At 36.1% G+C, this 22274-nt stretch overlaps 2 protein-coding genes across 3 annotated transcripts in view; one reads left to right on the top strand and one right to left on the bottom strand.

Annotated features, from left to right (window-relative positions):
* Positions 1 to 6006, bottom strand: part of LOC121381005 (adenosine deaminase AGSA-like) — a 33870-nt gene extending 27864 nt beyond the window's left edge. The window contains exon 1 of one of the 2 annotated variants that reach the window (XM_041510077.1): positions 5857 to 6006. The gene's annotated coding sequence lies outside the window, so the exon portion shown is untranslated. The remainder of the gene's footprint in view (positions 1 to 5856) is intronic. The other variant, XM_041510078.1, reaches the window with a different exon arrangement.
* A 190-nt stretch (positions 6007 to 6196) lies between these two features.
* LOC121381278 (transmembrane protein 263-B-like) lies at positions 6197 to 20579 on the top strand. The gene is made up of 4 exons (XM_041510524.1): positions 6197 to 6239; positions 14727 to 14880; positions 16845 to 16947; positions 17771 to 20579. Exons 2-4 carry the CDS (start codon positions 14839 to 14841, stop codon positions 17962 to 17964), a joined length of 339 nt encoding a protein of 112 aa, XP_041366458.1. The 5' UTR covers positions 6197 to 6239; positions 14727 to 14838; the 3' UTR covers positions 17965 to 20579.
* The last annotated feature ends 1695 nt before the right edge of the window (positions 20580 to 22274 follow it).

The raw sequence follows: 22274 nt of genomic DNA, 5'->3' as shown, positions 1-22274 counted from the left end.
GAGTACATCCATGTGGCCATTCCTCCAGGGTGTGGCGGTGTCGATTTTAGTGCTTGATTGTTTATCAAGTGTATCTGATAGCTATTTCTAGTTCAAATTTTGAATAGCAATTTCTGGAGACACATTCTCACTTTCCATATTGTTAAAGCTATCCGAGTCTGCTGACAAAGTGACAACACGATCTGAATTCATTAGGAGCTGGATGAGGGACACCGTGTGTCAAGTCTATCTAAACAAAAATCTATCTAAAGTTGATCCCATTTGAAAATGTTCTCATTTTGTCGACCATTTTGAATTATGAAAAATATGGTGACCATCTTGGATTTTGAAATTTATTTGATAAAATTGGCCATCCTTAAAGTGATATAAATCGATACAAATATTTCAAACATCGACTCCACATTTACATATATAAGTGAGATTCCGTGCTGAACCCCTAACATAATTGGGGGCCTGGGAGATCATGTTGGGCACATTTTTTATGAAATGATATTCAAAGGAACTCGCGTGGTAATTCAAAGAAGATGCGCTCAGACATCCTTGAGAAAATCCAAGTAATATGTCAAGTTAATCAGAAACAGCAGATGGCTGAACCACTTATCTCTCATTCATTACCAACGTGACCTTGGATAATTTTAAAGGACTGAAATAATTGTTCATTTTATCAGTTTATTTCAGTAGTTGAATTTATAGTCGTTTTGCTTAAGTAACTAAAACACATTTCTTTATGTTCTTTAAAATAATGGATATGTAATGATATATTCGTTAAGTAAGCTTGCGCCCGCCAGCGTGGTACTCCAGGACATTAGGTAAGACTTTATGGAAACAGAACGTACGTCATGGCCTGCATGTAACATATACTGTAAAAGCAGACGACATATAAAAACAACTAGAAAGTTTTTTTAAAAGGTCCTGTCCTGGACGGAGCAGCCGGCACTTGTACCCATGACAGGCGTGCGCTAAAACAGCTTGATCTGAACGTGCACTTTAAGCCGCTGTTCATACATGACATGAACAACGGCTATATAGCGTTGCGCGCATGGGTGTTCCATCGACTGGTATTAATCATACACCTATAACCGCAGACCAGGGCCCCGTCCCACGAAACGATCTTAGCCCTAAGATTACCTTAAGTGCATAGCTACCCTATGCACTTAAATTGATCTTAGGGCTAAGATCGCTTCGTGAAACGGGGCCGAGGACCCGAACGAACGCCCGTGATTAAGCCCTATGACCTGATCTGACCTTTAAAAAGGACTTGTATATGACAGGGGACATGATTGTATTGCTTCGTATCTTCTAGATTCAAGGGCCATAACCCTATGAAAAATGTGTAAATTGCAATGAAAATCAAACTTGATCTGTAACAGTATATGATAAAGCTATATACACAATTTCACAATATTTCATGGCATTGAAACAAAATGCGGAAAACAGATTTTCGTATCTCCTAAGTTCAAAGACTATAACTAAAAAATAGGTAAATCGCGATGAAACTTGGTTTAAACAATATTTTATTTGCCAAAACAACATATTGGGATTGGTCAACAGGCTTAGCCTATATTAAGATCTCTCCCTGAAACTTAAACTTGATCTGTCAGAGTACTTAGTTGATAAGGCTGTACACAAAATTTCAGGTCAATATCTCACGGCATTGTGAAAAATATATCCGGTAACAAATTTTCGTATCTCGTATATGAAACCTATATTATTACCCATATGGGCAGAGAGAAGGAAGGAAGGAAATTTTTTATTTAACGACGCACTCAACATATTTTATTTACGGTTATATGACGTCAGTCATATGGTTAAGAACCACACAGATATTGACAGAGGAAACCCGCTGTCGCCACTTCATGTGATACTCTTTTCGATTAGCACCAAGGGATCTTTTATATGCACCATCCCACAGACAGGGTAGTACATACCACGGTCTTTGATATGCCAGTCGTGGTGCACTGGCTGGAACGAGAAATGGCCCATTGGCCCACCGACGGGGGCAGAGAGAAGTGGGGGGGGGGGGGAGTGATTGCAGACACTTGATGCATTTTTTTAAATTTTGAAGTCGTCCGCTTTTTGGAATGGACTGTATATACCATAAATATCTAGTAGACCTACTTTTTGACATTAGTCCATGTTATGGCAAAAATGAATCGTATTTAATTAGCTTATATTATTCTGGAACAAAATAAAAATCTATCTTGTAGTTTTAACTCACATTAATTAATGACAAAAAAAGTTCAGTGTACAAGTAGAATAAAAACATTTATATATATGTATATAAATTACCATCAAACTGCATCTAGGATACAATTGATGGAACATCGAAAGTAATCAGAACGAACAAACTGTCGTATCTCTGCACAATGCAGTCGAATGTGTATTTGGTAAAATAGTGCTTCATTCCATGAATCTGTCATATAGATCGGACTTTAAACTTTTAGACCTTCGTTCAAAAGTTTATGTCGAAATTACTTTCTTATTTAAATATTATTAAATAGTCCGATCCTCTCTTCTTTCTCTTATTTATTTTCGAACTGTCCTAAAATGCTCCAAATTATATAAATATTCGACCGAGCAGTCAATTCTTTTTATATTTGGCTTGTAATTTATTATTTTTTTATTTTATTTTTTTCAATTCTATTACCTTTTTTTACTAATTGCTATTTTCAAAATTCTGCCCATTTTCAACTCTACCCTCCCCCCCCCCCCCATGTTATCTAATTTCTTTTTGACCACCCGATCTAATCTAGCGACCAAATTTAATGAGTAGAATTTTCTTTATTAATTATATTAGAGTTGCGCATCAAAATTTTAAAGGCCCACTATTTAATTTTTGGATGTAAATTTCAAAATTGTCCGCTTAATTTTTTTCTGTCCCGGGACAAGCCCCTGGCTATCCAGAGACAGGCCCCGGGACGGTAAAAATTATTCGCACTCGCACTCCATGAATCTGTATCTAGTCCCTCACCTATAGGACAGCAACTCCCGAAGAAATAATGTACTGGATATTTCATCCCTCTTACATTGCCAAAAGAGGACTGCCTCCCAGACTAGTTTACTGATGCGGAGTTTTGCAATGCATGTGAAGCCGCATACCTTGGCTGTTCTAGCATTTTGTTTTCACCCCTGTATTAAAAATGAGATTTAATCTGTATAATTTAATGGTAATTTTTAAAGAAACCTTTTGTTATTCATACTGGGTTTTTTATTTTTTTATTGTGTTGGTATGGGTTTAAAACTTAATAATATGTTTCTTATATGAAGTTTAACTATTCATTATGAAGTTAAATGGCACTTCATCGGTTTTCTTTTGACGTAAACGAACTATGCACGGTGAGCACATGGTTATTATAAAACAAAGAACATTCTAGTTGTGATTTTGGCTTTGCAGTTAAATTTGACAAGGGTCATTAAAGGGTCATTCCTGAGTTTGCTGCAATTTTTAAGATGTTATCGACTTATAGAGACTTTTTAACGATTGTAATTACACATCAAATATATTTTTCTGCATAAAATATTAGTGTCTGTATATTAAACGTGTTTCTGATCGTTCTAATATTTGTACTAGGTTAAATTTCACTTTATTTCCTAAACTATTTTTTTTTCGTACGTACGAAATTATTTGAAGACAATATCCAGGTGTTTTTTTCACAAATATTAAGACGACCAGAAACACATTAAATATACAGACACTGACATTGTATGCAGAAAAATATATTTAATATGGAAGTTTAATCGTAGAAATATTGTATTAGTCGGAAACATCTTACAATGGAGAAAACTCAGGAATGTCCCTTTAATATGTTTCGTCAACTGGCCCTGCTGGCGACCATTGTTTTCATGTTAATTTTCAACCCTGATTTATAATTCAATTTTTGTTTGTTTGTTGTCGATGTTTTTTTCTAAATGATACAATTTTTAAAATTGAAAAATAAAACCATAAACAGTAGCTGTCAGATGCATTCGTAATAATAAAGAATAAACTTGTTTACAGCGCTAGAGTAAACAATTAGTAGACCAATATTAATCCATTCAGTTGTGAGTAGTATATTTGTCCTAAAAGTCGCAAATCCTTTAACATGGACTAAGTTGGTAAGTAATTTACAAACCTGTAACTCGTTTAAAAAAAGAAAGAAAGAAAGAAATGTTTTATTTAACGACGCACTCAACACATTTTATTTACGGCTATATGGCGTCAGACATATGGTTAAGGACCACACAGATAAGAGAGGAAACCCGCTGTCGCCACTTCATGGGATACTCTTTTTCGATTAGCAGCAAGGGATCTTTTATATGCACCATCCCAGAGACAGGGTAGTACATACCACGGCCTTTGATATACCAGTCGTGGTGCACTGGCTGGAACGAGAAATAGCCCAATGGGCCCACCGACGGGGATCGATCCCAGACCGACCGCACAGCGAGCGAGCACTGTACCACTGGGCTACATCCCGCCCCTCATTTGAAAAAGGTTACAACAGAGTGTCTGTCCCGAGACAGATTTCCGACTATCCGGGACAGACATGCTCGAAGCTCTAGTGGCATATGAGCATGTTCAAAACGTACTATTCTATTAACCTTTTTACTACTAGTAATTGCTATTTTCAAAATTCTGCCCATTTTCAACACTCCCCCCCCCCCCCCCCCCCCCCCCCCCCCCCACACACACACACATCCCGAGTCAGGCCGCCGATCTTATCGGAGGTTGGACTCGGGATGGGCTTGTTCGAAACCCTAGTGGTACATGGGCACGTTAAACTAGTTATCATCATCATCAAAACGTACCTGCCCCGACAACAGAGTGAAACATGAGCCTGTGACGTTTTCAGCAACTACCAATACAAATAGACTACATCTCGTCTCCAATTAACCGTTATTTCTCAGAGGTATGTGCGTTTTTTTAAATATTAAAAATGCATTTCGTGGTATTAGAAATACCAGGATGACGCGAAACACTTCGGATGTACGGAAATGGATAAGCTAAACAAAAATATGTAAGTAATGTCCAATTTAATTACCAAAAACGGCTTTAATCATAGGCAACCGGGCTCCCGTTTTTGTGTGTGTGGGGGGGGGGGGGGGGGGGGGGGTAGGCTGGCTTTTGTCCCCAATTAAAAGAATATGCTCGAATCTGGATAAAAACATTTATTCATTTTAGCAGTAGGCCTACTACTAAACAGTTATATTCATGGTAAAAAGGTCTCAGGTTAGCACATTTTGCTCGAATATCTGTATAATTTTTGCCGGAATTTAATGTTTTGCTCCAGAACTAGGGGGCAGTTCCCACTCCCCCTCTCTCCTCCCCCCCCCCCCCCCCCCTCTCGTAAGCTTGTTGCTTTAATAGTTTAAAATAATAATAAATAATAATATAAAAATACGCTATAGTGTATAAAAAAACTAGGATCTGTCGCTATGAAGCGCAGTGGAAACTAACTTGTGTACAAACACTCGTAATCAGATTACTTATGATCGTGTCTAGTCCAGTTGTCAGGTGCACCACAACTGGTATATCAAAGACCGTGGTATGTGCTATCCTCTCTATGTGATGGTGCATATAAAAGATCCCTTGCTGCTAATCGGAAAGAGTAGCCCATGAAGTGACGACAGCGGGTTTCCTCCCTCAATATATGTGTGGTCCTTAGCCATATATCCGACGTCATATAACCGTAAATAAAATGTGTTGAGTGCGTCGTTAAATAAACCATTTCCTTCCTTCGATACGACTATAGTCTTGTATGATGTCATGTTTATATTCAACATAATATAACGTCCAGTCCTGGACACACATTTCAGCCATCTGGGTTATTTGTCTAGAACACAGATTAATGGTTATAGTTGTTAGTAACGGCATACCTTCTCATTAAACTGTGCACTCACACTGAGACTGGACACGAACCGACATCCTACCGGAATTCAAGCCGATGGCCTTTCCCACATTTACTCGGAACTCCCCGGCCAACTCCACGAATGATACCGAAAAAATCGTGGTATTCCGAACGCGGCTGATTCGGAACAATTACGGGTTCTCCGGTTTGATTCGTTGAATTGGCCGAAGAGTTCCGAGTAGGTCATTTTCCTAAATAGCCTTCAAAACAGAGTAATAGAGTAAATGATTGGTTACATTAGCCTCGACTGTCCAATGAAATGGAGTGTCTTATATATAGGTATTGTTTTTTTTTTGACAGTGCGAGATCAAAAACAAACAACGTGGCAGAAGATGTTCATAAACTTTACTGGTAACTTTAAAAGGACATTGATATTTTGATACTATATTTTATGTACGTTTTGCGTTTTTATTCAGTGTTGTTGTTTCAGGTCGGTTTAGTCGCTGACGATTGCACTGATGATTTTATTCATGAAGATTTTATGAGGCTAACATTTTATTTTTCCAGTCTTTTGGCCTAAAATTTAGGGCACCAGTTTTGAAGAGATGACGTCGGAGCTTTCCTTAACCGATGTGTTGCTATCAGTTAATAATGATGGAAGTAATTGTCATATGGCGCTTGTAATAAACATTTGTTACTTTGTAATACAGATATTTACTTAGCCCGAGTACTCTGACTGTAACTTGTAAGAGAGCTAGACGGCCATTTGGACATAAATACGCTCTCATTACAGTCAGAGACCAAGCTATGTATTTTTTTGGCAATTCCCGACAACCAAAAAGCTGGCAAAGATTTCCGCTCTAATACCACAACAATCCTATTGGCAAGAGTTCCGAACGTTACAGCATTCAGTTCATTCAGGCTTAGGGTTAGGTTTAGTGATAGTATTAACATGCATGCTGGAACGTTCGGAACTCTTTCCGAATTACAAAGCTCTGTGACCTATTTCGTGACGTAGATCACGTGATCGCCCACTGGGCGATTCCGCCTAGTAGACGGAATGGCTGAGTGGGCGATCATGTGACGCAATGTCACGATATAGGTTGGCGAACTTAGAATTCTGCTGTCCGGAGTTTGCCGAAGCTTAGCTGAATGTGGGTGCTGTCGGGTTTCTTTCTGTAGTGTGTGTATTAGTGAATAATATGTGGATTTTTTTTTAATCAATTAACTCGAAAATGATCGATGTAAAAGTATTTAACGTCAAACATAGGATTGTTGTGATATTAGAGTGGAAATCTTTGCCCACTTTTTGGTTGTCGAGAATTGCCAAAAAAATACATAGCTTGGTCTCTGACTGTAATGAGAGCGTATTTATGTCCAAATGTCCGTCTAGCTCTCTTACAGTCAGAGTACTCTGGGCTATCTGACTGTAAGAGAGCTAGACGGTCATTTGTCATTTGGACATAAATACGCTCTCATTACAGTCTAAATATTATTAAATAGTCCGATCCTGTCTTCTTTCTCTTATTTAATTTTGGACTGTCCTTCTAAAATGCTCCAAATTATATAAATATTCGGCTGAGCAGTCAGTTCTTTTTTTTTTTGGCATGTAACCTTTTTTTTTTTTTTATTTATTCTATTAACTTTTTCACTAATTGCTATTTTTAAAATTCTGCCTATTTTCAACCCCCCCTCCATCCCGAGTCAGGCCACCGATCTTATCGGGATGGGCGTGTTCGAAACCCTAGTGGTATATGGGCACGTTAAACTAAAGTAGTGTCAGTGTCATTACAGTCAGAGACCAAGCTATGTATTTTTTTGGCAATTCCCGACAACCAAAAAGTTGGCAAAGATTTCCGCTCTAATACCACAACAATCCTATTTTTGATGTCAAGTACCTTTACATCGATCATTTTCGAGTTAACTGATTAAAAAAAAATCAACATATTAATCACTAATACACATACTACAGAAAGAAATCCGACAGCACCCACATTCAGCTACGCTTCGTGACACACCGTCGCAAGAATTACAAAGCTTGGTGACCTATTTCGTGACGTAGATCACGTGATTGCCCACTGGGCAATTCCGCCTTTTGCAACAGTTACAGGGGCCATCTCATACCAAGCGACGTTACAACATGGAAGAGTTGGCTAATGGTTTCCTCTCTAACACAGTGATAAAATTACCAAATATTTGACATCCAATAGCCGATGATTAATGAATCAGTGTGCTGTAGTGGTGTCATTACACAAAATAAACTTTTTTTGATGATTGTCGGGCACTTATCGTTTTGAGACCGCCCCTGGAAGACGGAATGGCTGAGTGGGCGATCATGAGATGCATCATCACGATATAGGTCGGCGAACTTAGAATTCTGCTGTCCGGAGTTTGCCGAAGCTTAGCTGAATGTGGGTGCTGTCGGGTTTCTTTCTGTAGTGTGTGTATTGGTGATTAATATCTGAATTTCTTTTAATCAGTCAGCTCGAAAATGATCGATGTAAAGGTATTTGACGTCAAACATAGGATTGTTGTGGTATTAGAGCGGAAATCTTTGCCAACTTTTTGGTTGTCGGGAATTGCCAAAAAAATACATAGCTTGGTCTCTGACTGTAATGAGAGCATGTTTATGTCCAAATGTCTGTCTAGCTCTCTTACAGTCAGAGTACTCGCGCTAATATTTACTACTCACAAAAAAATGACACTTCTGCATGATAATGATCATGATAATAATGGTGATTCTTTCCTAAAGTTCAAGGCAGCTGATTTTAGCGAATGTTTGCAAACAGTTTTTTCAGAGTTACTAGTATTTAGTTCAATGTATAGGCCTAGCGAAAAAAAAACCCCATGTAGAAAGCCTTCGCAACAAATGTTTGACTGAAATTACACCAGCCCCAAGTTCTGCCAGCGAACATTTCACTAACGTTCATGAACTATTTGAATGGTTCCTGACATGGCCATTTGGTTTATTGTAAAGTGCATAAATTAGTCTTGCGGACATTTATCTGCTCTGTTTGGCTGAACTCAGCCCAGGGTGGACTTCAACTAGACTGAGCAGAAAAATGTTCACTGAAGTGGTTTAATGCACTTCATTTTAAACCAAATGGCCACATCACTGTCGTCTGGAACCAATCAAATAGTTCGCAAAAAGTTAGCTGTCTGAATTTGGAGCTGGCTTTTACTTCTGAATTTGTTGTCGGTGTGGGTGTTAGGTCCTCAACGAGTCCAAAATATTGGACTCAAGTACTCGAGGGTCAAACTCAACCTGGACCCGAGTACCCGACACTTATACTAGATGATTAATGAGACTAAGGAATAAAGTAAAATAGCACTATGCATCTTAATTCCAGCGCTGAATATGGATGCCAAATCATGCCATTGTATTGCATCCACACATTCAAACTTTTGTTTTCCCTCCATGTTTCATAGCCATATAATTTAGGCTAAATGGAGTGCTCTTCCTTTCATGGGTACTCGAGTCCTGTGAACAGACTCAAGTCTTGCTAGACTCTACCCGTGCCCGAGTAGAGACCCTAGTGGGTGTGGGTAATTTTTGGCATGCTTTCATCAGAGAACTGCTCAAGCACACCTGTCGTGCGCACAAGCTCTGACTTCGCCAGAGAGTTCTGTTCATGACAGGGACTTAATTTGTTTAGGCACCATCTTTTTTATACTGTCCACTTTGGGCTACCATATTACCAAAGGCCATAATCTAACAGACTAAGCTCAGTTTGTAGAGCACATCTGAGGTGTTTTGCTAATAGGATAAACCCCAGCAGTAGACCCAGGGTATGCACTTGGAATGGTTTTTTGACTGGCCAATCGGGCCACTCACAGAAACACTTTGACTTGCCCTTACAACTTATGAACGGCCCGCGAACGAATTTCATTAAAAAAAAGAACTTACTTAAATTGTACAATAAAAACATGTTATCATATCATACAAACAATATTAACAACACAAAAGAAGGAAAAAGAACTTGTTTTAGTTTTATTACAAACTGTTGTAATTAAATTATAATTATTATAATCAGTACATCTGGAATGTTTTACCAACGCTCGGTCTTGGAATGAATAAGGTGCTTTTATGGCCGTATGATGAGGAATTTAAAAAAATACTAAGCTGACAGCAGTCTATGTTGACATTATTTGCAGTGTTGATTGAGTGCTTGGTAAATGTTCCAACAGAATGTAACTTTGGAAAACCTCAGGTTCATAAACAAAATCTTTCTGCGAAACGTAGTGTAGCGGAATGTGACGAGTTGTTCTGATTGTAACTAAATGGAAAGTAAAGATGGACATGGCCGGGGTGTTCCGATTGAACCTACGGACACTTTTGCGTGGTCAAGGTTTTTCGAATACATAATCAAAACCGGCCGAGGCATTCCGAATGGTTTTAGACTGTTCGATAGACTTGGGAAGTGGTCGCTATTATGTCCTATATGGGTTTGGTTGTGCAGATACTAATAGGAAACCAGTTGAAAACAATAAATAAAAAATAACTTTCTGATCTCTTATAAACATTAGTTATTTGCATTTTCATACATAATACAATATGCAGAAATTTTCGGTCGCCAGGTGGGCGACGCGTGATAAGGTTTTGACTTACCCGATGCTATTTTGACTTGCCATGGGCGATCGGACGACCGTAAAGTGCACACTCTGAGACCTGTTCTCTGATTGGGTTTCTTTCCATCCTATTTTTCTTAACTGATGCCTCATTCACTGGTTTATCGAAAGCTTTGTTACGTGCTGTCAAGCTTGTGGGAAAGTGCATATAAATGGTCCCTTGCTGCTAATTGAAAATGTAGTAGGTTTCCTCTAAGACTATGATGTCAGAATTATCAAATGTTTGACATCTAGTAGTAGTGATTAATTAGTAAATCAATGTTCTATAGTGATCAACGTCTTAAGCAAAACACCTGATTTTTTCACAAATTTATGTAATTTTGTAAATTTCATGTATGTTGCAAAATAAATGTGCGAGTGCGAATAATTTTTACATGCTCATATACCACTAGAGTTTTGAGCATGTCTGTCCCGAGGCCTGTCTCTGGGTGTAGAGTTGAAAATGGGCAGAATTTTGAAAATAGCCATTAGTAAAAAAGTTAATAGAATTTAAAAAAAAAAAGAAAAAAGTTACAAGCCAAAAATAAAAAGAATTGACTGATTGGTCGAATATTTATATAATTTGGAGTATTTTAGAAGGACAGTCCAAAAATAAATAAGAGAAAGAATAGAGGATCGGACTGTTTAATAATATTAAAAAAAGAAAGTAATTTTGACATAAACACTTTTGAACGAAGGTCTAAAAGTTTAAAGTCCGATCTATATGTCCACGTTAGTGGCCTCGTTAAGGCTGTTAGGGTGCACAGCTTGTAGGGACGAGATGGGTTGCATCCCGTCAAGAAAACCCCTAGATTGACAGTCAATAGACGTTGAAGGTGTAGTGCTGTGCTGAAATACAGATAAATGTACATATCCAATTATTAAACTTTATGCTTACAAATGACAACAGAGCTGTACCTAACCTATAATAATTGGGTCTGGGTGAGTGGGGAGAGGTTGTAACTAGTGTTGCGAATCGGTTGGAATTTCATCATCAGTTATAATCGGTTTGCATTAAACAATCAACTTTCAATGATACACAATGGGTTAGGATTATATGATCATCAGGAGGATTCATGTTCACTGGGATAAACCCAATAAATAGCTAATTTTGTATTTAATAACTACATACATTTAATACTAATAGACTCCATCATATGTGGTCATGTGGGATAGAAAAAGTACACCCGAGGTGGTGGACATTTTGACCCAGGACGAGGCTTGCCGAGTGCCAGTGTCGAAATTTCCACCACTGAAGATGTACTTTTTCTATCCCACATGACCGCATATGATGGAGTCTTTTTCTCTCACTCATTCGGTAAATAAACCATTATTTTTTACACGAACAAACAAAGATGGCTGAAAAAGTAACTTCTTTATTTGACCGTTTTATCATAAATAAACTACACTATCATATTTGCCGCTTCTCTTTCATGTGTTAAATATAATTTAACACTACAAATTAACAAAATAGCTTTTATAATGAAGGTTTTAATAACAAAATGTCAATCTAAAACTAACCATCTCGCATTGATATAACATCATATATTGCCAACACCGTAATACTTCCCATGTTAAATTCAATGACGTCATAGCCTATTCAAGACAGATTTATTCCGCATGGGCTGACGTCATGGAATGGGTCTGTCTTGCATGGCTAGGGATGGGAGAAATACATTTCTTTCTTTATATAGACATGAAAACAAACACCAACCCCAAAATATTTATGTCAGTACCATTATCTAAACTGGAGAAACAACTATAGGTAACATTTTCCCACACAATTTATTCAGGCCATAGGATTTCAAATTTCATAGGAAACACTTTTTTTTTTATTCTGTGTCTTGTGATCATGGGAACCCCATCAAAGACTGTTTTTAAAAAATAATTGTATATATTATATTATTTTTATTGAATATTTGTACTCGATATAATAATCATGAGAAACTAAATTTCGGTTCCGTGAATTTACCAACACAGTACCAAAAACGACAATTCCTTGAAGTCTGAGGGCCTGTTGATTACATAGCAATATGGGGTCCAGCTAGACAAAACTTTAAAGGGGTACTTCAGAGCCCTCAAAAGTACCCGGTCTCCGGCGGCAAATCGCCACCTGAAACAGCTTTTGCCGGCGCCTACTTTTCGTTGATGGTAAAAAAAAAAAATCGCCGCCTGAAACAGCTTTTGTCGGCTTTCTCTTCTTTAATTTCTTCGATTTTTCAAATGTTTCTAGGGGAGGGCCCCCAGACCCCCAGCTTTGCCCCCTGCTATCATCACTGTTGTAGCCTGCTACTTCTTAAACTACTGAGGGTGCTGGTACTTCTGTTAAACTACAAAAATCCATTTTGGTATTTTTCTGGGGGCGCATTCCCCTATACCCTGAACTTAGTATGGCCTTAGCCCATGCATAACCTTTAAAAAAAAGTTTAAAACAAAAACAAACATTTAGCACTGTACCAATAGTGTGATGAATATGTACATGTTACATTGTATATATTGTAATATAGTGTTAGGTCCGCTTTCGTTATGAGACTTAAGTACCATAATAACTGGCCTTGTGTTTTATTGTGGGCCACAACCAGGTGGGCTATAAACTAGCAGCTTAGTCGAAAATAATGTTGAAATGTTGTCTGACTGACACATACATACATGTACATGTTGAAATTCTCTATAATGTCAATGTTCTCAAACTTAGTTAAACTATTACAAACAATGTTTAAAACTACAGTATTGCTTTAAAATATAACAGAGGCAACATATTTTTAGGGCTGTTCTTAGTTAAAAATAGGGTGAGACATAGCCCAGTGGTAAAGCGCTCGCTTGATGCGTGGTCGGTTTGGGATCAATCCCTGTCAGTTGGCCCATTAGGCTACTTCTCGCTCCAGCCAGTGCACCATGACTGGTACATCAAAGGATGTGGTATGTGCTATTTTGTCTATGGGATGTTGCATAGAAAAGATCCCTGGCTGCTAATTGAAAAGAGTAGCCCATGAAGTGGCGATAGCGGGTTTCCTCCCTCAATATCTGTGTGGTCCTTAATCATATGTCTGATGCCATATAACCATAAATAAAATGTGTTGAGTGCGTTGTTAAATAAAACATTTCTTTCTTTCTTTCCTTACAGTTAAAAATAGCCCACCTAGATCCTTAAAAGCCATTTTAGACCTGTGCACTGTTTGTAGCCCACCTAGCTAGATCTTAAAAAGCCATTTTAGACCTGTGCACTGTTTTTAGTCCACCTGCAAATTTTAAATGACAAGGCCTGTATTAATATTTGTAGCCTTCAGTATAATAGAATAGTTTACTAGCTTTCATTAACCTGACAGTTTCACATGTAGACTAACCATACACAGTGTCTTGTAGAAGCAGTCATAAAAAGACTGGAGTCTTCTGATATTGCCAAAACTTCTTCTTGGTTCCACCGTGTGCATACATGTACATGTATATGATTGTGAAAATGTAATACGCCTACACAGTATAGTTTTTTTGTTCAGATTTCAAATATGTGAAATACAAAACCATTTGTTTAATAATAATATATGCTGTCCAAGCCATCCATCTTTTTAATATTGTTGCATATCATATATTTCATATGATCAGAACAGCTGTGTAGATACCAGTCGTTAACCCTCCTTCATTATTATACATGTACATGTATACACTAACACGTATGTAGGTCAGCAAGTTCATTACCAAAAAGTGTAGCAGGTTTTTCTTTAAAGCCTACACACCAGAATTTTTTATTTTTATAAAACTTAAAAGCACTTTAAAAAAAACCCTCATTTAATAATTCTAATTCCAATTTCAAGTTTATATGTATAATTACATGGATGTATATGTAACGTTTGTGACTGATCTTGAAAAAAAAACACCCCAAAAAACCTTGATATTCGCATTTATTAGAAGTCATCTAAATTAAGTACACATCTCCCTAGAAATGTCTTTGACAACACAAAAGTCAATTTCTAACCTTTGGTAACTGACATTAATAATAATTATATACATCTTACAGACAACTTAAATTTAGTAGAAAATTGCTGTATTGTGCATGCTAACTAACACTTTTAAGCCTATTTACTATCCTTTTGGTTTAATCAGTTGTTGTGTTTTCAGTTAATTAACAACGAAACAATCACATGCATACACATTTTTCGGAACTGGCCTTTAAAGTTACCATCATAAAATATTATTGTATTGTTTAAATTCATTAAACATTTATGCTTGCTAACATTTCCTGATTTACTGTATAATTAACATTCATTTTCTTCTTGTTTCTTTTTCTTTTTTAAGGTACGTTACAAGTCCATCCCCTGAAGACCGATTTGTGATAGACAGAAAGTTCTGCCAATCCACTAGATAGTGAAGAGTGATTTGACTTGACTACTGCCAATACTGCCATACCATGGCAAATATTTACAACAGTATTAAGTCGTGTATTTATAAGGTATATATGTTCAACAGGGAACCAACTAACTTGCCACTTTTAATTTTGTTAGCAGATACACATGTATGCCATTCATGCACATCAGGGGTGCAAAAATAGAAAATATTTCACCAGCCTGCCAGAATTTCTACTAGTCTGCCAGTCTATAGAACACTATTTACTGTGTAGCAATATTAAAATATACTCTTCATATGATATATTATTAAGTACCCTTGGTAAGTGATCAACATCACATGGCAGACGAAATCACGTCCCATACATGTACCTTGATTGACAAATCACACACACACTAAAAATCAATTTCTTTTCACATTTCTTTCATATAGATTTACAAAATTTAAGTGACATTCCACATGTATTTAACAGAACGATCTATTCATAACACACTGGCATCGTACTTTCAACATAAACAAGCCATTTCTAAGAAGTATTGACGTTTGACTGTCTCGGTTTCCATCGTCTATTAGTCAGTCAGAAAAAGAGAGATCGCCTGTTGGACTGGTAGTTGTATTTTTTAACTTGTCGGTCAGAATTTGGCGAGTGGGTGAGTACCTTATGCACCCCTGTACATACGTACGCATGTACACACACACACATACATATACACATACACAAGGTATATATAAACCATGTGGCCTAATCAGCAATTGAATTGTTTCTGATGTACATTACATGTATTACCAGGGATCTATCCAGGTGTCCTGTGGATCCTGACATAGGTCCCTTCCCAAGAGAAAGTGGCACTGAAAATTCACTATTTCTGGAGTACAAAATTACCAATATATTATATATATTTGTTTATGTCTGATGTAAATAATAAATTCATTTAACAGTGGTGTACTGCATCATTCAGTGGCCTGAAATAAAATACAAGTATGATTTACTCAGACATGGGACCCTGGCAATCAATCCTGGATAAATCCCAGATTACTCAAGAAAGGCTAAATGATAGTCAACCCTGTTGCAGAGGTAGCTCTGACTGGGCAAGCATAAACGGTCACCAATTTTTCTATAAACCTAAAATATTGCAGAAACCAAGTTTCAAGCAATTATTAAAATAAATTTCACCATTTGTTTTGAACAATTGTAATGAGCACATTTGGTGAGTGATAGATGTTGTGTCTACTTTGGGGGATTGCATCTGTTACAGATTTCATTCTACCAGCAAGGGGCGGAATGTAGCCCAGTGGTAAAGTACTTGGTCTAGGATCGATCCTCATCTGTTGGCCCATTGGGCTATTTCTTGTTGCAACCTGTGCTCCACAACTGGTGTAACAAAGGTTGTGGTTTGTAATATCCTGTCTGTGGGATGTTGCATACAAAAGAACCATTGCTGCTAATCGGAAAGAGTATCCCATTGTGTAGCGGAAGCAGGTTTCCTCTCTCATTATGTGTGTGGTCCTTAAAGGGACATTCCTGAGTTTGCTGCATTGTAAGATGTTTCCGACTAATAAAATATTTCTATGATTAAACTTACATATCAAATATATTTTCTTGTTTAGAATATCAGTGTCTGTATATTCAATGTGTTTCTGGTCATCTTAATATTTGTAAGACGCCCAAACTGGATTTTGTCTTCAAATAATTTTGTACGTACAAAAAAAAATATGTTTTAGCAAATAAAATGAAATTTAACGTAGTACAAATATTAGCACAATCAGAAACACGTTTAATATACAGTTACTAATATTTTATGCAGAAAAATATATTTGATATGTAATTACAGTTGCTAACAAGTCTCTGTTAGTCAATAACATCTTAAAAATTGCAGAAAACTCAGGAATGTCCCTTTAACCATATGTCTGACAACATGTAACTGTAATTATAATGTGTTGAGTGCATCGTTAAATAAAACATTCATTCCTTCCTTAAAACCACTGAGCTAAATTCTTTCTTTTTGTTCAAAGTAATTAATGTAAAGTAAAAAATATATTTTGTTGTAAAAAAATATTTTATTATTTCAGACTCCTGTGCCTGAATCCACAGAAGTGATAACAGATGTGAGTGACATCAAGGAAACAGATGCCCCGGAATATGCTGCCGATAAAAAAACTGACGAAGTCACAGGTTTGTTCCTTTTGTTTATATTTTTATTAAATGATGCAGGTCTTCTTTCACCATTGTATTGTTTTACCTTTTTTCTTTTCTTTTTTAACCTCTTTTTTTTTTACCCTTTTCTTTTTACCCTACGTTTTTTTAACTAATAATTTTTATATATCTTTTCATATGGAATTTATTTAAGAGTTTATAATTACATACATATATTCATCTGTGATTTTCCAACCCAAAAATCTTCCAATCTTATCTGGAGATAAATAAATGCTTACGTTTATGACCATGCTCAGTCAACGTGTTTTGAATTAACTGACTCTGTTTTTATAGGGGCTGGTAGTGCACATGTTAGAGAACTCATAGGATCAGTTGCCCTCGATGAACATGTGCACTTTCCCATCCCAATCAGTGTGTCACAAATGGTACATCAACAGTAGGGCTCGAACACAGAATTTTTGTACCTATGACAATTTTAAAAAGTTTTTGCTATTCACCTACAAGAATTGTAAAGCAATAGTTTTTGCAACAAATAAACATAACATAAAAAGAAAAGATTATCCCCTCATCTAATGGCAATGATTTTTTAAAGCAGCAAAACACTGCCATCGGTAAAGCCCCTGAACTACAGCTTTTCTTTGTAACATCACACTGACATAGTATCAGAAGCAGTAGCCTATGTCAACCAAATGTCAAAATAATCATATGATAGACATCAGTCAGTCATAGTATAAAATGTGCTTTAGTGTTCTTTTTTTTAATATATACATTTGTAGATTGCTAGACTTTTATATAAAATGTAGATTGTTTTACCTGTATCTTTACGAACATTTTGTTGTAGATCCCAGCAAACAGCCAGGTATAATATGGAGAGTGTCAAGTGGTCTGTACAGCACGGCAACTGGGGCAGTGGGGATGGGCATTGGAGGGGTGAAGTGGGTCGCAGGGAAGACGTATGACGTTGGTTCAGCTGTTGTGAGTAAGGTGCCAAAACCACCAGTCCCCACGTGGAGTCGCAAGGACAAGAAAGAGTGAACTGTGTTTTATATGTAGCATTAGTCAGTATTAACTATATAATGAACATCACAATGATCTGTCCTGGAAAATGCCTAGATATAGAAGGTTCTAACACTACAAACAGCTGTAAGACTATGCCAGTTCTATATAGTTTACAGGAATGTGATATTTCAGCTAAAAATCCAATTTCACAAAATACATTGAATTTGGTCGGAAAAAATTTGATATAGTTTTCTGCTTTCGAAAGATCATTTCAACTGTTGTTTTTCAATGGATTTCCTATCTGTAGGTTTTGATGTACAGTTAAATGTAAGTATGATGGGAGAACATTGTAATTGGTTTACTCAAATGCACAAATCTTGCCTGTTCATCGCTTACCGTCTTTACTGAAATGTAAAGTGGTTACATGTATGTTGATTTACAGATCACATTGGTGTTCATCATACTCACTGAAATCCATTTTTAATTGATTAATGAATATATATCTGCCATCCATCATGTTTAAAACATTATTTTGAAAAGAATACATCACATCATATACTTTAAAATTAGAGTACAGTATTGTAGAATCATTTTATTTCATCATGTACAAGTCATTAGTTGAATACTAATTGTTACATAATGTATGTATATATAACTGCTAGTGCAGAAGATGGTGAGGTTGGTAAAGAAATACCGTATGTCATATCATATATATATTTATGAAATATGTTGGTTAGTAACACAGGTTGCAGTCTGTAACTGATGAAATATTTTGCAGTATTTATTTTCCTTGTGTAATCTTATGGGGAAAAGATTTTAAATGCTGAAAGGTTGGTACATGTGTGGGTTTTCATGCCTCATACACATGTTTATAATATGAAAATGTGTTAGGTTTTATTTTATTTTAATTACATGTTTGGTCTTCCGTCCAATGTTTTTAAAATATTACTTTGTAATTTATCTTTCAGTACAATCTGATTACATTTTGACAGCTTATGTCTGACTATGCTTTTATTTGTCTCACATCAGAAATATGTCTGACATAAGTATTATTAGGTGGAGTTATACAGTGTAAAACTTGGTATGAATATGAAACCAATTTTAATTTGGGAACTGTTTATTTTATTTATCCCATTCTCGATTCAAGGGAGACAATTCTTCAAGGACATTTCTATAGGATGTAAATATAATCTATGGTAGCTATTTGTAAGGAAAATAATATTCAAGTGTACATTGTTGATTTGTATATTGTAATGAAGTAGCAGAGTTTTTAACTTCATTTGTTTTTTATTTTTAACCAGTGTTATTTTTGTGAATTTGGCCAATCTTAAAAATACATGTAATCATCTTGATTCAATCAGATTGACATTTTGTCTTCCACAAATTCTTATTTTTGTTCATTGAATTTTGTTTCTGTAAATACATTAAATGACAAAACAGCTACTCAGTTGAAATGGGTTTCATTATGGATGGCAATGATACCACTTGTTCTGACATGGGTTTTTTGATCTAGTGAACATAACTAAAATTATATATATAGTGAAACCTGTCTAAACCGGATCATGTTGTGGACCTAATGATTATCTCATTTAGACAGGGCCCAGTGTTTAGAGGGTCGCATTGTAGAATTTAGAAAATTCGGGAACATGAAATATGGTCAGTTTTGACAGGATGTCAGTTATTCTGGGTCCAGTTTAGACAGTCCCATTTTCACTCTATATATATTATATAATTTGTTAATCTGTGTTCATCTTTATAACATGTTTGTAAAGTTAATAGATCTTTATTCTCATAATGACTATTTTCTGAAGGAGATATGTGTATTTTAGTATTGTTGAGTACGTGACCACATAGGTTGCAATATATTTATAGGGCAGTTGTACAACGAGTTGACTACTTCTTCACTGTAAATTATGAATCTCTATACATAGAATATTGTAAGTCACATGGCCAACTGATATTGGCAATTGTCTTTTCACATGGTCAGTCATAGATTTTGCTTGTTAATTATACATCGAATCTTTCAGTTTGCACAAATGACAAATTAGTCATACACTGCACCATTAATTTCTTAAAAGTATTGTAGTTAACAGTAATACATACTTTCTTTGCATTACAAGATTGGGTGTTTTTACATGAACACTACCATTCATAAAACAATAACCGTTTCTAGTTTTTCATGCATGGATAACAGACAGTAGCTATGGTTAAAAATAATTGCCATAAATGAATGCTTATGCGTTTACACATTGATCTGGCCCTAGCAATGTGAAGATCAGTTATTAAATTAATAAATATTTTTTTGTGGAAAAGTTCAATTGTAATGTTTGCTACCATACAGTCAGACTTTATGCATCAAGTTTATATGAGATGGAGGCGAAACATAAGCTGAGCTGTACCTTTACCACCAGTTAGGTATTGCTAATTGTCCTCTAATTAACTTGAAGAACGGCTAAACACTAGCTTGACTTACACAAATTGTACAATTGTACATTTTATATAAATTATACACATTGTGATGTCCAGATATGGTTTTTCAGCTTTTTATCTGATTTCACCTCTCTGTTTTTTTTACCGGCCTCGGTGGCATAGTGGTTAACCATCGGTCTACAGGCTGGTAGGTACTGGGTTTGGATCCCAGTCGAGGCATGGGATTTTTAATCCAGATACCGACTCCAAACCCTGAGTGAGTGCTCCGCAAGGCTCAATGGGTAGGTGTAAACCACTTGCACCGACCAGTGATCCATAACTGGTTCAACAAAAGCCATGGTTTGTGCTATCCTGCCTGTGGGAAGTGCAAATAAAAGATCCCTTGCTGCTAATTGGAAAGCGTAGCCCATGTAGTGGCGACAGCGGGTTTCTTCTCAAAATCTGTGTGGTCCTTAACCATATGTCTGATGCAATATAACCGTAAATAAAATGTGTTGAGTGCATTGCTAAATAAAACATTTCTTTCTTTTTCTCTTTTTTTTTGTGTAAAATGATTTTCTGAAAGTACATGTAGATTTGATTTGATCTGAAATGCTGAAAAATGACACCACCATTAATTACCTCATGCAGTTCAATAAATAGCCACTATGCCTGAAAACCACTTCGTGTTGCTGTTATACAAGTGGCACCATGTCACTTGCACAGTTGTTATTAGTTAGCACTACATATAACAAGTAACTTCAAACCAATGGGTGATTTAAATATTACAGAGGTCAGCCAATGTGTAATCATCAAAGAAAGATTTCAAAAAGCATATCAGAATTTTGTAGTATTTTTGTATGAGGAACTATTTCCTACACCGGACTATATTAAGCTGCTACAACAATTAATAACACGCCAAATAGTGGTGTGTTGCCTTTATTTAGGCATAGAATAGAGGCTTCAGCTTCTGCTTTTTTCCTTTATATATATATATATATAAGTATATGTATTTATCATATAATATCTTACATTTTCAGTACAATCAAAGTATGTGATATTTTTCAGATCACATGTACTTTAAGAATTTGATAACTTTGCAAATTAGATGTAAATTAGTCGAGGTCTCAGCACTAGATTTATTGACATTTTAGCAAACGTACTTGGGTGACACTCCATGATTGACGTATGCATTCATAGTCATCAAATAAAAACATTTCAATGACTCTTTGACACTGAAAGCTGTCCAGTGTTCAGAAAACAAAAAACGTTAGACATAACTTTATTTTGATGTAAGGACATCCAAAATTATGTCATTCGAGTTTGATGTCATTTCCATTCAAAAATACAGCGCATATTCTTACGTCATTTGAATATCTAGTAATGGCGGACTGGAATTAAAGTTGCGTGTACAGTTTACAAAAACACGTATTAAGCTTGAGCTTATATGATAAAGAGATTATTACCCTCGTGTATTTTGGTATCGTCAATATCATATATTAGGAATAAAAATAATGTATTATGCTCGCCTGAGGCTTGCATAATACAATTTTTATTCCTAATATATGATATTGACGATACCGAAAAACACTCTGGTAATAACCTCTATATATATAGAGGATTCATCACGAGTATTTTTTAATATGTAAAATATCAACCGAGTCTATGTTAATCGGTATTTGTCGAGGCTCTGACGAGGTTCATATTTTACATATTAAGAAATACGAGTAGCGAATTCTATTTATCCTATAACAATTCTAAAATAACATTTTAATTAAATTTTTAGTAAATCACAGTACTAAAGTCGCTGCCATCAGTAATATGATGTCATGATGATTAGCACAAATAAATTTGACGTCACACATTTTCACTAAATATTTGAAAACGTTATGCTCAGGTACACAGGTCTTGTTGGCTTGTAAGCAAATGATCTATCC

Source organism: Gigantopelta aegis, chromosome 9 (assembly GCF_016097555.1).
Source record: "Gigantopelta aegis isolate Gae_Host chromosome 9, Gae_host_genome, whole genome shotgun sequence".
Taxonomy (NCBI): domain Eukaryota; kingdom Metazoa; phylum Mollusca; class Gastropoda; order Neomphalida; family Peltospiridae; genus Gigantopelta; species Gigantopelta aegis.
Note: the sequence above shows the minus strand (reverse complement) of the source record. Positions and strands in the feature narration are given on the sequence as shown.